This window comes from Canis lupus, chromosome 5 (assembly GCF_048164855.1).
Source record: "Canis lupus baileyi chromosome 5, mCanLup2.hap1, whole genome shotgun sequence".
NCBI lineage: Eukaryota > Metazoa > Chordata > Mammalia > Carnivora > Canidae > Canis > Canis lupus.
In genome coordinates, this window is record NC_132842.1 from 22,270,982 (window position 1) to 22,285,888 (window position 14,907).

Below are 14,907 nucleotides of genomic sequence, written 5' to 3' on the forward strand. Positions count from 1 at the left end.
GAGAGTAAATAATGATAGTATTTCTTGAACACCTGCTGTATATGGCAGGTATTGTGCAAGGTCCTTTACGTATGTTACAGTTAAACCTCAAACCTCCAAGGGGTAGGATCCCAATTTCACTAACAAGAAAAATGAAGTTTAGAGAGTGAAGTAAATCCCCCCAGGTCCAGCCAGAAGTGAGTGATGGGGTTGGGATTCTAATCCAGGCCTGTCCTTCTCTTCTCCATTTCTGCATTTCCTCTCATTTAAAATCAAATAGAAAACCATTAAGATGCAAATTCCAGGACTGATTCTAGAAAAACAGTTGCATTTTCAGATGTTACCGCTATCATGTACTGCATCTTCTAATCCTTTATATATACAAACTTAGTTGTAAGTTTAAAAAAAAAAAAACTTTATTTTTTTTTAAAAGATTTTATTTATTTATTCATGAAAGACACAGAGAAAGAGAAAGAGAGAGAGAAGCAGAGACACAGGGAGAGGGAGCAGCAGTCTCCATGCAGGGAGCCCGATGTGGGACTTGGTCCCTTATCCTGGGATCACGAACTAAGCCGAAGGCAGCTGCCTGCTGAGCCAGCCAGGTGTCCCTAGTGTCCAGTTGATGCATGTTTACATATTCACGTACTGGAGAAGCTATCACCCTAATTAAGATAATGAAAATATCCATTACCTCCAAGTCCCCCTGTGCCACTTTGTAATTCCTCCCAACTACCCTTCTTGCTCCCCGCTGTCCTGATCCATGCCAAGGCAGCCACTGATCTGCTATCACTGTAGATTAGTTACCATTTTCTAAAGTAATCACATACAAGTATATGTCTGGCTTGTTTCACTCAGCATATTTTGAAACTTACTGATATTGTTGCATGTATCAAAGTTCATTCTTTTTTATTGATGAATAGTATTTATTGCATGGATGTACCACAATTTACTAATCCATTCACCTGTTGTACATTTGGGTTCCCAGTTTTTGGTTAGTACAAATAGAGCTGTAAACATTCATATACACATCTTTGTATGAATGTATGCTTTCATACTCGGAGTGGGTCGTATGGTATCTGTGTCCTTAAAAAACTGCCATATTGTTTTAGAGTGGTTGGACCACTTTGTATTCTCGCCAGTTCTCTTGCTCTACTTTGTTGTCATTATTTGGTCTGGGTAGACTTTGTACTTTTAGGTATCCTAATGTGTATGAAATGGTATCTCATGGTTTTATTTTGCATTTTTCTAAGATCTAGTGAGGTTGAGCATCTTTGGTTATAGGCTATCCATGTATTTTCATTGGGGAAGTGTCTGTTAAATCTTTACCCATTTTATTTTTTTATAATTATTTTCTTTCTTTTAAAGATTTTATCCAATTATTCATGAGACACACACACACACACACACACAGAGAGAGAGAGAGGCAGAGACACAGGCAGAGGGAAAAGCAGGCTCCATGGCTTCATGCAGGGAGCCCGACGTGGGACTCAATCCCGGGTCTCCAGGATCAGGCCCTGGGCTGAAGGCAGGCGCTAAACCGCTGAGCCACCCGGGCTGCCCCTCTTTACCCATTTTAAAAATTACTTTTTCACTTTATTATTGTTCTGAGTGTTTCTGGATATAAATTTATCAGTTACATGCTTTGCAAAACCTTCCTCCTGGTTTGTGGCTCATCTTTGCAGTCTCTTGAAGAGCAGAAATTTTAAATTTTGATGCTCAATTTATTAGTGTTTATTTGTAGCATAGCTAAGAATTCTGCCTGACTGAAGGTCACAAAGGTTTCTTCTTGTTTTCTGATAGTTTTAGGTTTTACATTTAGGTCTATGATCCATTTTTCTAGTTATTTCTAGTTTGTATGGTACAAACTAGAGGTCCAAGGTCTTTGTTTTTTTTTTTTTTTTCCTCCTGCATATGAACATCTAGACACTGGAACCATTTCCTGAAAAGTTGTCTTTTTCCTACTGAATCGTCTTTGCACTTTTGTTGAAAATCAGTTGACAATATATGTGGGAGTCTGCTTCTGGACTTTTTATGTTCCATGATCTCTGTCTTAACATCAGTACTGCCCTGTCTTGATTATTGTACCTTTATGAATTTTGAAATGATACAAGTTCTTGAACTTTTTTGTTACTTTTCAAAGTTGTTTTGGCTATTCCAGGTCTTTTGCATTTCCATCTGAATTTTAGAATCATCTTGCCATTTGTACAAATGTCCATGGGAGGGAGTCTGGGATTTGTTAGTAAATTTGTTGATCTGGGAAGAATTGAGAGATTACATTTAATCTTTATTTGGTTTATTGGCTGTAACTTTTTATTATTTTTTAAAGATTTTATTCATTTATTCATGGGAGACACAGAGAGAGAGAAGCAGGCTTCATGCAGGGAACCTGACGTGGGACTCGATCCAGGGTGTCCAGGAACAGGCCCTGGGCTGAAGGAGCGACCACCTGGGCTGCCCCTGTAACTTTTTATTTTAGTGGCTTAAGTATACATCTTTAACTTAGCAGAGTGAAAAGATATGTATTATTGTAGTAATAGCATAGTATGGTATAAGAAACTTAATGGCAGTTATTTCCCCCCTCACAGTCTGCAATTTTACTCATACGTTTTACTTGTTATAAACCCCACAATATTTGCTTTATGCTGTCAGGTTTTTAAAGCTTTATTGCAGTGTAATTTAGATACCATAAATTTCACCCTTTTTAGGCACACACTACCAGACATGCAGACGTTTGCACCTAATTTTAGAACATTTCTGTTCTTCCAAACTATGCCCATTTCAAGTCCCTCCCCACTAGCACCTCCAGTTTTAGGTAACCACTAAATCTACAGGTTTGTCTCTTCTGGACATTTCATGTAAGTGGAACTGTACAACATTTGGTCTTGTGTGCCTGGCTTCCTAAGCATACTCTTTTTTAGTGCCACATTTTATTTATCCATTCACTAGTTGAGGGACATTTGAGTTGTTTCTACCTTTTATTTTTTTATTTATTTTTTTGTTTCTACCTTTTAGTTATAAGTTATGCTGCTTTGCATATTCGCATACTGGTCTTTGTGTGGACACAGGATTTATTTATTTGGGATAAGTAACATAGGAGTAGCATTTCTAGATGATGGTGGGGGTGGTGATGCGATCTTAGCCTGAGCTGCTATAACAAAATACCAGACTGGGTGGCTTAATAACAGACGGGTCTCATAACTCAGGAGGCTGGAAGTCCACAAGGTGCTGGCCGTTTCATTCTGAGGCTTCTTCTCTTGGCTTGTAGGCAGCTGTCATATTGTGGTGCTGAAAGGCCCCTTCCCGGGGCATGTGCTGGGGCTCTCTGATGTCTAAGGACACCAATCCTATTTCATCAGGGTGCTGTCCTAACTTAAATTATTTCCTTTGAGGCTCCATTTCCAAATACAGCCACACTGGGGGTTAGATGGCTTCAACATGTCAATTTAGGGGGAGGTACATTTATTCCATAATATACACACAGTAAACCTATGTTTTAACATTTTAACAAACTGAGAAGCTATCTTTCAAACTGAACACAATTTTATTCCCACTAGCTAAGGATTCCAATTTCCCCACATTGCAGCTCACACTTTGTCTTTTTGATTATAGCTCTTCTAGTGGGTATAAAGAGGTGTCTCATTATAGTTTTGATTTGCATTTCACTATTTGAGCTTAAGTATTTATGTTCTTTGCTGAAATGTCTACTTCAATCTCTTGCCCATTTTATTTTTTAAATATTTTATTTATTCACGAGAGACACACACACACAGAGAGAGAGGCAGAGACACAGGCAGAGGGAGAAGCAGGCTCCATGCACCGGGAGCCCGATGTGGGACTCAATCCCGGGACTCCAGGACCACGCCCTGGGCCAAAGGCAGGCGCTAAACCGCTGAGCCACCAAGGGATCCTCTCTTGCCCATTTTATTTTTTTCTTGCCCATTTAAAATTTGGATTATCTTCTTGCATTATAAGAGGGGTTTAAATATATATATATATATATATATATATATATATATATATATAAAATTTTATCTGAGAGTGTGCAGATGAGCAGGAAGGGCAGAGGGAGGAGCAAACTCACCACTGAACAGGGAGCCCCAGTCGGGACTCCATCCCAGAACCCTGGGATCATGACCTGAGCCAAAAGCAGCAGCTTCACCAACTGAGCCACCCAGGAGCCCCTGTAAGAATTTTTAAAGGACTTCTACCCAGTGTCCATAATTAGGATTTGCAAATATTTTCTTCCAGTCTATACAGCTTGTCTTTTTACCTTACTGATGGTGTCTTTTGAAGTTTAAAATTTAAGTCCAATTTATCTGATTTTTGTTTTACTGCTTGTGCTTTTGGGGTCCTAATCAACTATGGCTTAATCCAAGATCATGAAGATATTCTCCCATGTATTTTTGATCATTTCAGTTTACCTGAAGTTTACTGTGTTAGGTTCTGCAATAATTTTGGATTTCTAAGAGTATTCATGCATTTTGTTCAGGCATATGGTTAAATGGCTCGGATAGTGTGATTCTTTTGTGTCTAGAGCTCACTCTCCCCACTACTAACACAAGGCCCCTTTTAGTACCCCTACAGATGCCCTGTGAATTATAAGGGGTTCCACACTGACTGTTGGGAACAGGCACTGTTCCTAGCACTGTGTGCATTCTGGTCACTTTTAGTTTTTTGGAGTAAGTGTTCCCTGGCCTCAGGTAGTTATCTCACACACAAGTGTGCACTGGCCAGGGTGCTGAACACCAGAGGGGGCCCTCGCTCTAAGCCTCTGCTCTATAGATCCAGCCACACCTCAACTACTGGATGCCCAGGGGCTCTTCCTGCTTGGAAAGGTCACAAAGTGAACTGGGGCAGTCTTAGGGCTCGGAGCCCCTTCATTTGCTTCTCCTGTCTCAGGTGTCTTTGTCCTTCAGTGCCTGATAACGAAGGCTCTCAAGAAATTTGAATTTTATCTGGTTTTAGTGGTTTCATGTGGGAAGTTCAATTTAGTCCCTGTTACTCTTGGCTGGAAGCAGAAATCTTTAACATTTTGTCCTTTTATATATCTATTTTTTATATCTATATTTTATATATATCTATATCTACCCAGAGGACTCTGGTTTTTTTTGGTTTGTGGGCCACTAGTTCTAAGTTTTCAAATTGGTGTTTCTTTTTCCCTCATTTTTGCTTTTTTTTTTTTGTTAGCTTTGATTTTGTTCCTTGACTCCCTAGTGTTATTATTATTATAGTGATTTTTATAGCTTTTATTTGTATAGGTATAGATCTTTAGCAATCTCTGGTGTCAGTCTGATGTTTTTAGATGTATTTTGTAAGCCATAGGGATGTTTGCTTTAATTCATATCGTTGACCTTAGTCCTGTGCGTGTGCTGCAAGGTCTATGGTAATTTTGGAGTAGTTTTTAGTTTCTTTAGTCTGTTAAATGTTCTGTTGATGCAAGTCAATGGTTAACAAATGTTAACCATGCAGTGTTTAACAAATCTTAGAGCAACGGATTTTTTTGTGTGTCAGCATTTGAAGGGCAAGTTGAGCATTCTTTTCTCAGTCAGTAAAGCTCTTTGTGCTCTGATTTTTTGTTATTATAGCTTATTGAGAATATAGGATTCCACCACTCTATTTTGAATAGCATTTTAATGTATTTCCTTCTCCCCATTTATGTAAATACCTAGAACTCACAGGACATTAAAAATGTTTACTGTGTAGGCACCAGTAAGAACAGAACAGGGTCCTAAGGTTCTGTAGTTGTGTGAGGCTCGTTGGGACTGTGGAGAGGTGGACAACAGGACATAAGCAGGGACCAGGGCAGTGAAAAGGAAGGAAAAACACTTGGGGACTTAGCTGTACAGTGTGTAGAGGCTGAAAAGCAGTTAACCTTTCTGTGGGGAAATTAAACTTCACTTTTACAAATAATTTTGTGATGAACAACACTGTACCTAAGTCTGTTTCACACTTCTCATTATTGGGTTAAATTGTAGAAATTATTTTGTCCAGTATGGCTTACCAAGTTACAAAGTATCTATGAATTATGATGTTTGTCCTTTTTAAAGTTGGGTTTAGATGTGCTTATCAGCCTGGGTAAATGCTATTAAGGATTTTAAAACTTATTTTCTTAGTGTTATATGCCTTTCCATTTTCATGGAGAAATTAGAATCATCTTGGTTTAGTAAAGAAACTTTCTTAGATACAGATTAATATGAAAAATGTTTTGATAGGTTTTACAGTTGAAACATACTGTGATTCTAGTATAGTCACTAATCTAGAAGAATATGAAACTGCTTAACCTTAAATACAAACAATAGAAATATTTCGTAAAATGTAACTGTGGCAAAAACAAATTTATACTCCGTGTTTTGAAAGAAAAGCCGTATCTTGGAGATGAGGAGGATTCCAAATATAGTCGCTAGACATCTTAGTCGCCTTAAGTCCTTAAGAATTAGGCAGAGCAAGGAATCAAACTGATCTGGTTTTGACCTAGAGTCTCGTCACACCACTTCTCTCGACTGGTCTCCTCACTGGTAAAATGCAAGGATGATGATCTCTGGCCCATTTTTTTTTAAAAGCAGCTTTTATATATGTAAGTGTTTAGCTACATCCATGTTACCTTTTTAAGTTGCCAGGACAGCAGTCTCACGAGCATTTAATTTTCCTCTTATGTAATGTTTCATTAGAGGGCAGGAAAGAATGTTTTCCCTCCAATTACATGCTTACTCAATTTATGATAATTTCATTCTCCAAGTAGGGTTTCCTCCTTTTAAGAATTTAAGGGGACTGGCTCATTATATTGCTAGTGCAACATGCTTTAAAAAGAAGATCACACACACAAAAAAAACAAAAACAACAAAGAAAAATCATACACACAAAAGAAAAAAGAAAATCAGTAAATTAAATTCGTGGTTTTCATTTTGGGCCACTAAATGTGGCTTATTCAAAGTAAGCCCCATCTGGCACATTTGTTCCCCCCCAGTGTCTATCACAGCCTTGTGCACTTAGCTGGCTCAGGTTGCTATCACAAATACTAGAGACTGGGTTACTTAGCAATAGACATTTATTTCTCACAGTTCTAGAGGCTGGGCTGTCCAAGGTCCAGGTACCAACAGATTTGGTTCTTGGAGAGGGTCCATTTCCTGGTTGTAGACAACCTCCTCCTCAGCACGTGCTCACCTGCCTTTCTACACACTGTCCGTGCATAAAGAAGGAAAGTGAGTCTTCCTACAAAGACACTAATCCCGTCTTAGGGCTCCCACGTCCAAATACCATGACACTAGGGCTTCAAATTTAGGAACTTTTGAGGACACAGACATTTTGGCCCATAACATCTGCAAAGTAGGTATCAAAATGTTCAAAGAAATAATAGAAAAGTGTTTTATTTAGCCAATTCACTGAGTATCCACTATTTGCCAGGCACGTACAGTTTGCAAACCTGGCTGTTGAACAAGTCACTACTAAACTATAAATCAAATTATTGGGTCCTACCTTCAGCATTTCAGTAGTCTGGAATGAGATACAGAAAGCTGTTTTTTAAAAAGGGTTTCCAGGGGTGCCTGGCTGGCTCAGTCAGAAGAATATGCAACTCTTGATCTCAGGGTCACGAGTCTGAGCCCCATGTTGGGTGTAGAGATTACTTAAATGAGTGAATAAATGGGGGGGAAAAAAGTAAAAAGCTTTGCAGAAAAGGCTAATGAACAGCCAGGTTTAAGAACCACTGACTGTGGCCTATTTGGAGAACACAGATCTGTATTAAATGGGTTAAATTGTTCAAAATATCTAAGGGACCTTTTTTTTTTAAATAATAAATTTATTTTTTATTGGTGTTCAATTTGCCAACATACAGAATAACACCCGTCAAGTGCCCCCCTCAGTGCCCGTCACCCATTCACCCCCCACCCCCTGCCCTCTTCCCCTTCCACCACCCCTAGTTTGTTTCCCAGAGTTAGGAGTCTTCTTGTTCTGTCTCCCTTTCTGATATTTCCTACCCATTTCTTCTCCCTTCCCTTCTATTCCCTTTCACTATTAAGGGGCCTTTTTCTTAGAAGAAAAGTGAACTATTACTTGCAGTTCCACCAACTGAAATCATAGTTAAATGCTACAAATTGGATTTTAAGTTAAAAGCACCAATTAGCCTCTTTGCGTTCTGTTTCCCATGTATCTCTTGTGTTTTTCCACAGAGGAGGAAGATGACCTCTTTGATGATCCTGTGCCATTACCGTTAAGGCACAAGGCTCCATACCAGCTAACTCTCCACCCTGAGGTATTTGTAATGACTGCAACATCACAAAACCAGCCTGAACAATGGAGACAAAGCACAGGGTACCTCAAAGCAGAGAGCATGCAAACCGTTCCTTGGGCAAACTTTGTAGATTGTGAAGAATCTAACAGTGAAAGTGAAGAAGAATTACAAACCCCAGCTTCATCTCAAGAAGACTTGGGTGCTGTCACACAGCAGCAGCAAAAGGCTGATGTAGAAGTACCACAGTGGGAAATATTCTTTAAAAGAAATGATGAAATCACAGATGACAGTTTGGAAAACCTCCCTTCTTCTACAGAGGCAGGAGGTTCTCAATCACCTAAGCTCTTAAGTGACTCTGATGGGGAATCAACTCATATTTCTTCCCAGAATTCTTCTCAGTCAACACACATATCTGAACAGGGGAGTCAAGGCTGGGACAGCCAATCTGATACTGTTTTGTTATCATCCCAAGAGAGAAACAGTGGGGATATTACCTCCTTAAACAAAAGTAGCTACAGACCAAAAATCAAGGAGAATATCCCTGCTTCTCAGATGGAACAAAATGTACTTTGTCCAAGGAATACTTCCTCTGACTTGAAACACAGAGATCAAAATGTAAAGGTAGTTCCCAGTGTTGGAGAACCGACTGCCCTAAGCAGTGGGAAACACATACCTCAGGAGAAAAGGATGCTAAATCTTAGCACCAATGCAGATTCCCCAAGCTCCTCAGATTTCGAAATTCCCTCAACACCAGAGGCTGAGCTACCTAAAGGAGAGCATTTGCAGTATTTGTATGAGAAGCTGGCAACAGGTGAGAATATAGTCCTTGAAAAGAGAAAAAGCTCATTCTTGGATACTTAAAAATTTTAAAGCTTGCATTCTCAAGCAACCACTAAAAAAACCTACACTAAAGAGGTAATAGTCCAAATCATACCAGACATATCAGAGTGGAGTAAAAACGCTCCTGTAACCTAAAACAGGGCAGTAAAGGGGAAGCAGAGAACAAAAAATGGGACAGATACGGTAGAACTAAATCCATACCTCAATAATTACATTAAGTGAAAATGGTCAAAACGCACCATGAAAACATAGGGGAAAAACAGTCCTCCTATATATAGTGAATGATGCAGGTAGGTTAACAGCAAAGAATGGAAAAAGATCCCTAAATACTACTTAAAAGAAAGCCGGAATGACCATATTAGCATCAGGCAAATTTCTAATGATAAAAGATCTACACACAACGCTGTATGTATATGTACCTAAAAACAGCTTCCAAATACAAAGAGCTAAAACCAAGGAGAAAGACAAACTAATGCACAATTCTAGCTAGGGACTTGCCCATTCCTCTGTCAATAACAGAATCAGCATACAGGAAGTGAGGAAAGATACAGAATGAATAGCACCACTGACCAACTGGATCTAACTGACGTAGAACACTCCACCCAACAACGTAAGTGCCCATGGCACACTGACCACGATAGACAACCGTATCCTGCAGGTCATAAAATGCTTCAAAAATCAGCCCCTTATTTATCTCAAAAGCTGTATCACTTACAAATGCTGGTATGAATACAATGACAAAATTTAAAGCAGAAAAATTAGAACCTAAAATAATTAAATGGCAAAAGCATTAATGTGTTCTGAGTTGTTTTCCTTCAAGTCCATCAATGGGTTATGTCATCAACACTTTGGGGTATGCTGACATTTTATACATTACGGAAGCAAAAAGATTTCACTTACAATGATTTAAGTAGAGAATCTAAAACAATCTGCAGATTAAATGGAATGATATGCATTATCATGCGTATCACTGACCCCTTTTTTCTACCTCAGCAGCTACTCCTCAGCTTTTGATGAAATATATTCCACAGACTCCATATGACTCGGGTAGAAATACATTCACCCCATTTTACCCCTCTCTCCTATGAGTACTATTACTAAATGCAAAGTGAATATAAAATTATTAAGGAAACCAGCAGAAATTGCAGATCATTGGTTGAGTATCAAGTCATAACTACAACAGGCCTAATAAAACCCAGAGACTTGACTTTTTATTTACAGCTCTAAAAATTAGTTACACTTAATTATTACAAATCATGTAATCAGGGCAGCCCTGGTGGCACAGCGGGTTGGCGCCGCCTGCAGCCCAGGGCATGATCCTGGAGATCCTGGATCAAGTCCCACGTCAGGCTCTCTGCATGGAGCCTGCTTCTCCCTCTGCCTGTGTCTCTGCTACTCTCTCTCTCTGCATCTCTATGAATGAATAAATAAATAAAATCTTAAAAAAAAATCAGGTTATCAAATGTAACTATATATTCACTGACACTGAAGACCTCACCTTTAACAGTCTAGCTTATAACCCAAAACATGCCTGTAAACATTCTGAATTTTTTAGCACTTTATAATCACACTATCAATTTAATATTACATACTGCCATGTTCTTATTGTTCTATAGGTGAATCTGGCATAATAAATGCCAGCTGAATGAATATAAGGGCTAGGAGCACTAGAACAAACTTAAGAAGAAAAAAAAAAACTTGTAGCCATCACTGAAGATTACAGTACAGAAGAACTGTAGCAAATACTTACATATGGTGCTTACTCTATGATGATGATTCATTCTTTTACACACTGGATATCAACTCCATTAATTCTTACCACCACCCTTTGAGGTAGAGAAATTATTCTCCCCATTCAAAAATGAGGCTAAGGCACAGAGAGGTTAGTTCACACAGCCGGGAGGGGGTAAAGCCAGGAATGAAAATGCTGGCAACTCAAGCTCCAGAGTCCATGCTCTTAGCCACCATGCAATAATGCCTCTCAAAAAGAGCACAGGAGGAAGCAGGATTAATTATAGTGACTACTTGATTTTTACTTTAAGAACTGTAAAGTATAAAAGAATAAGTGAAAAAAAGTTTCAAAATGCCAAGATACAGCCCAGATGCTAGCCACATTTGCCTTAGGAATCCAAGAGTTACATGTTTGTTGAAACTAAAAGTATAAAATTGAGTGCATTATAGTCAGGTGTTACTGGCCCCAAGCTGGGTGATCTATGGGTGTGTTAATCTTATCTACCCGTCTAGACCCTTTCCTTTGCTGTGCTATAGGGCCAAGAGCACCAGACTCACAGGCTTAGGAGAAGCACAAGAGCACATATAAAGAGCCTAAGACTTGCTCAAAGAATGGAAGCTTTATGTTAAATTTCCTGGTGACTAATAATACTCAAAAAATTTTACAAGTATCTATCCATATCCATTTTATGCTATGTAAAATTCTACTCTAATATTTAAATGGATCAACCATGACTGACAAACTTCTTAAAAGGCAAATAACATTTAAGGGAATAGTATAAAAACCTCTGGTTAATTTCAAAAGAAGTAGGCAGGAATATACTGGTGTTTTTGGCCCTTTTGTAGCCTTACTGGAAAAGACAGTAAAATATTCAGAAACAAAGCTAACCTACAATAAATAGAAAATCAAATGCCAAACTAAATTTATTTGGCTAAAGAAAAGTGAACTGTAAGAAAAATAAGTGCAGTCTAGATTTTGCACATAGAGGGAAAAGACCCTGAGATTACCAATTGTGTATCGCGATCCTTATATAGATACTGAAAACAACGGTATTAGTAAAACTCAGACTGGATTAATTTACAGTTTAAACTTGATCTAAATATTACCCTTGAATTTTGGCTATACTTATACTGAAGGGACAAATTCTGACAAGAAACTAAAGAAGCTAAATGTTGACAAAATAGTTAAAAGCTTCTAACAGTTTCATGTAGAGGGTTTCTAGTTTACTAAGTCCAACTTTTTAATAAAGTAAGGGTAACAGGTCATTAAAATCTCAAAGATCCATTAAATTTCTAGTAATAAAGACAAAATGAAACAAATTTACTGAAAATAGCCATTTTCCCTTTGCCCTCCTGTTTTACATTTTTTTTAACCACAAAAAGTAGACAAGATTAACTGGATAGTACAACTGACTTTTTAAGAAGAATATTAAAATTATATCTTTAAACCTGTTGAAGAATTATAATTCAAAGTAAGCTTGGCCATTGGAGCATTATAAATCTGTGATGTTCTCACCACTGAAACCATGTGACTAATTTCTCATTAAAAAAACACTAAGAAATGGCACTAAAAAAAAAAATGTATTTTTCCTTGACACCTTCTGCAGATTTTGGTTAACACACTGAGACTCCAAACATGTAAAAAAAATTTACCGTATATTATAAAAGAGCAAAATCATGTGGTAGCTATAAAAATATAATGCATAAAGAAACACAGCTTCTCCCAAAAAAGAGGTTAAGAATTTAGAAGATATTGGAAGTGCTGCATTTGAGGTCCATTCAATTTTACCCACTTATTTTAGGGTCATTAAAGCAACAGGGCAATGAGCTTAGGTATAATTTAATTAGGAATACTGAAAGCCAGATTTACTTGCTGCGTTTACCTTCATGCTGGACACCATGATTACAAATCCCACAATCACAGAAATGAAAACACATTTTTTCCTGATTGATGTTTTACTATGCAGGAAAACAAAACAAAAACCAAACAAGGAATATATTCCATTTCAGTCTTCATGGTTCAAGTAAAAAAAGTTCTCATAACTCAGGTACACACTTTGTCCAACCCAAGTTTTAGCTTTATCATATTTTAAAAATTCATGTATAAAAAATAAGTATCAGTTCAAAATATAGATTATTTTAAGAGACTGCAGAAAATATAAAAATAATTAAGTTTGGTGGAAATGTTAAAACTGCCTGAAATTCAGAAGATGTATCATATGAAACATTATTGTTAGGTACAACTGCACTCAGGGCTATCTTGTTTTATTATTTATGTTTAGACCAGAAGTACTCAACATGGATCTCTTAATTTACGTTACTAAGAGGGGCCCTTAAAGTGCTCCATTTCCTCTGCCTGGCACTCCCCAAAACTCTCCTGGTCCCACTGCCCCCATCCTTCAAAGCAGCATAATGGGCAGCCATTCTAGAATTTTAGAGCTTTTTTTGGAAATTATTCCTTTAAGGGATTAAAAATCTTTAAGAATTACTGGTTCAGATATACATGCCTCAGAACAGTCTAGATTGTTTCAAAATATGAAATCAAACTGTATTTAAACTTTTATATTTAATTTAGACCTTAAATTTATCATTAAAATCCAGTATTTTGATGAAAGTAGGAAAATAGAATAATTCAGTATCACCTGTTTGTCTCAAATACAAGTACAGTGAGTAATAATGGGAATGACAACATAACAGAAATAGCACTTGTATATATTTGCCCAAATTGAATTAACTCTCTAAATTCAAGGTGTATGGCAGGTTGAATATTTGATCTTAGTGACTTACACTACTAGTTTGCTTAAACACTGAAGGAGGCATTTTTCTCTAGTCTTTTTATGTATGCATATGCTCATCTATAAATAGTTTTCCCTTCATGTTTAGTATCTAATCACTAAATATGTATATCTCAAATTAGTCTATGTGACCCTGTGTTCTTCTCTTCAGAAGCATCACTAATACATTTGGCCAATAGTTTGAAACATGAACTGTAATTAACATAGCATATAATCTTGACAATCTGAAAAGAGTCCCAAATACTTTTTTGAAATGTTAACATTAAAAAAAAACAAAACTACAATTGTCAGCTCTATTTCCTGAAAATTCAGTTGAGGTAACCTCTGCAAGTCACAGCTCCACACTTGCACACAGTTCTGACCCTCTTTTTGGCTGGGCTGTGGTCAACAGAATCTGAAGATATATCTCCAGAACCTGATCACATAGAAAAAGAAATACAGAAGAGTTAAGACAATTCAGAAGGAAGTTCAAATTTTCTATCAGTTTTAAGTAAATGTGAATATTCAGAGACAAATCATTATGAATTATCTTTTGAAAGGATGGTGTGAGCTAGTAAGAGATAAACACATATGCTATTAGCCCATATTAATAAGACTAGCTTGGAAATGATGGAACTTACTGGGAAAAATCCAATACATAATCACTCAATTTCACACTCTATTAAAGGCCATAAAGCTAGGCTAAATAGTAACAAGCTGTACTTAACACTTAGAAAAAACAGAAAAAAAACAGTCACAATGAAGCAAATAAAAGTACCATTAAAAAAAAAAAAAGCCAAATCCGAGTAGGATTGAACTAAGTTAACATATGATTTAAATCAGATTTTCAGCCTTTTGAATATACATCTCTTGGTAAATATTCAGGAATGTATGCCTTACAATTTAAAAATACAAGTAATACTGAGAAAAGATGTATAATAAGCTTTCATAATGGGAATTAAGAAAAAAGCAGGTGGCAATGTGGTATAGAGAAAAGAACATTACTCAGCTCAAGGTCATACAGACCTGGATTCTAGTTTTACCTGTGTCAGATTAGCTTATGACCTTGAGTAAAATGACAAATTTAGCCTCATTTTTTTCTCCTTTTTAATATCTGCTTGGTTCAGATCTTTTGGTTCAGGTTTTTTTTTTGATTAGATTCTTTGTACCGAAACAACTGAACACCAATCAAACTACTTGAAAACCATACCTTTCATTTGATAATCAAAAGTGAGCTCTTCTCCAGCATTTATAGTTCTTGTGGAAAATAATGCTATTCGGGGAAGACGGGTATCAAGGTTGTCAATGAAAACATTGAACACCTGAAGATTTGGGTCACACTAAAAAGGAACATTA

General features: G+C 37.3%; 2 protein-coding genes across 21 annotated transcripts in view; one reads left to right on the top strand and one right to left on the bottom strand.

The window, feature by feature from the left end:
- Positions 1 to 9,840, top strand: part of DCLRE1C (DNA cross-link repair 1C) — a 36,173-nt gene extending 26,333 nt beyond the window's left edge. For all 8 annotated transcript variants that reach the window (XM_072825705.1, XM_072825706.1, XM_072825707.1 and 5 more), the window contains one exon: positions 8,145 to 9,840. In XM_072825705.1, the coding sequence (XP_072681806.1) occupies positions 8,145 to 9,067 (923 nt within the window). In that variant the 3' untranslated portion in view covers positions 9,068 to 9,840. The remainder of the gene's footprint in view (positions 1 to 8,144) is intronic.
- SUV39H2 (SUV39H2 histone lysine methyltransferase) overlaps positions 1 to 14,907 on the bottom strand; it is a 52,947-nt gene that overhangs the window by 18,388 nt on the left and 19,652 nt on the right. For 2 of the 13 annotated variants that reach the window (XM_072825722.1, XM_072825715.1), the window contains 2 exons: positions 14,762 to 14,891; positions 12,098 to 13,987 (listed from right to left, as the gene is read on the bottom strand). The exons of 9 other annotated variants lie outside the window; for them this stretch is intronic. In XM_072825722.1, coding sequence (XP_072681823.1) covers positions 13,881 to 13,987; positions 14,762 to 14,891 — 237 coding nt within the window. In that variant the 3' untranslated portion in view covers positions 12,098 to 13,880. Of the gene's footprint in view, positions 1 to 434; positions 642 to 9,032; positions 13,988 to 14,761; positions 14,892 to 14,907 lie in introns of those variants that run through there. 2 more of the 13 variants (XM_072825724.1, XM_072825721.1) reach the window with 2 other exon arrangements.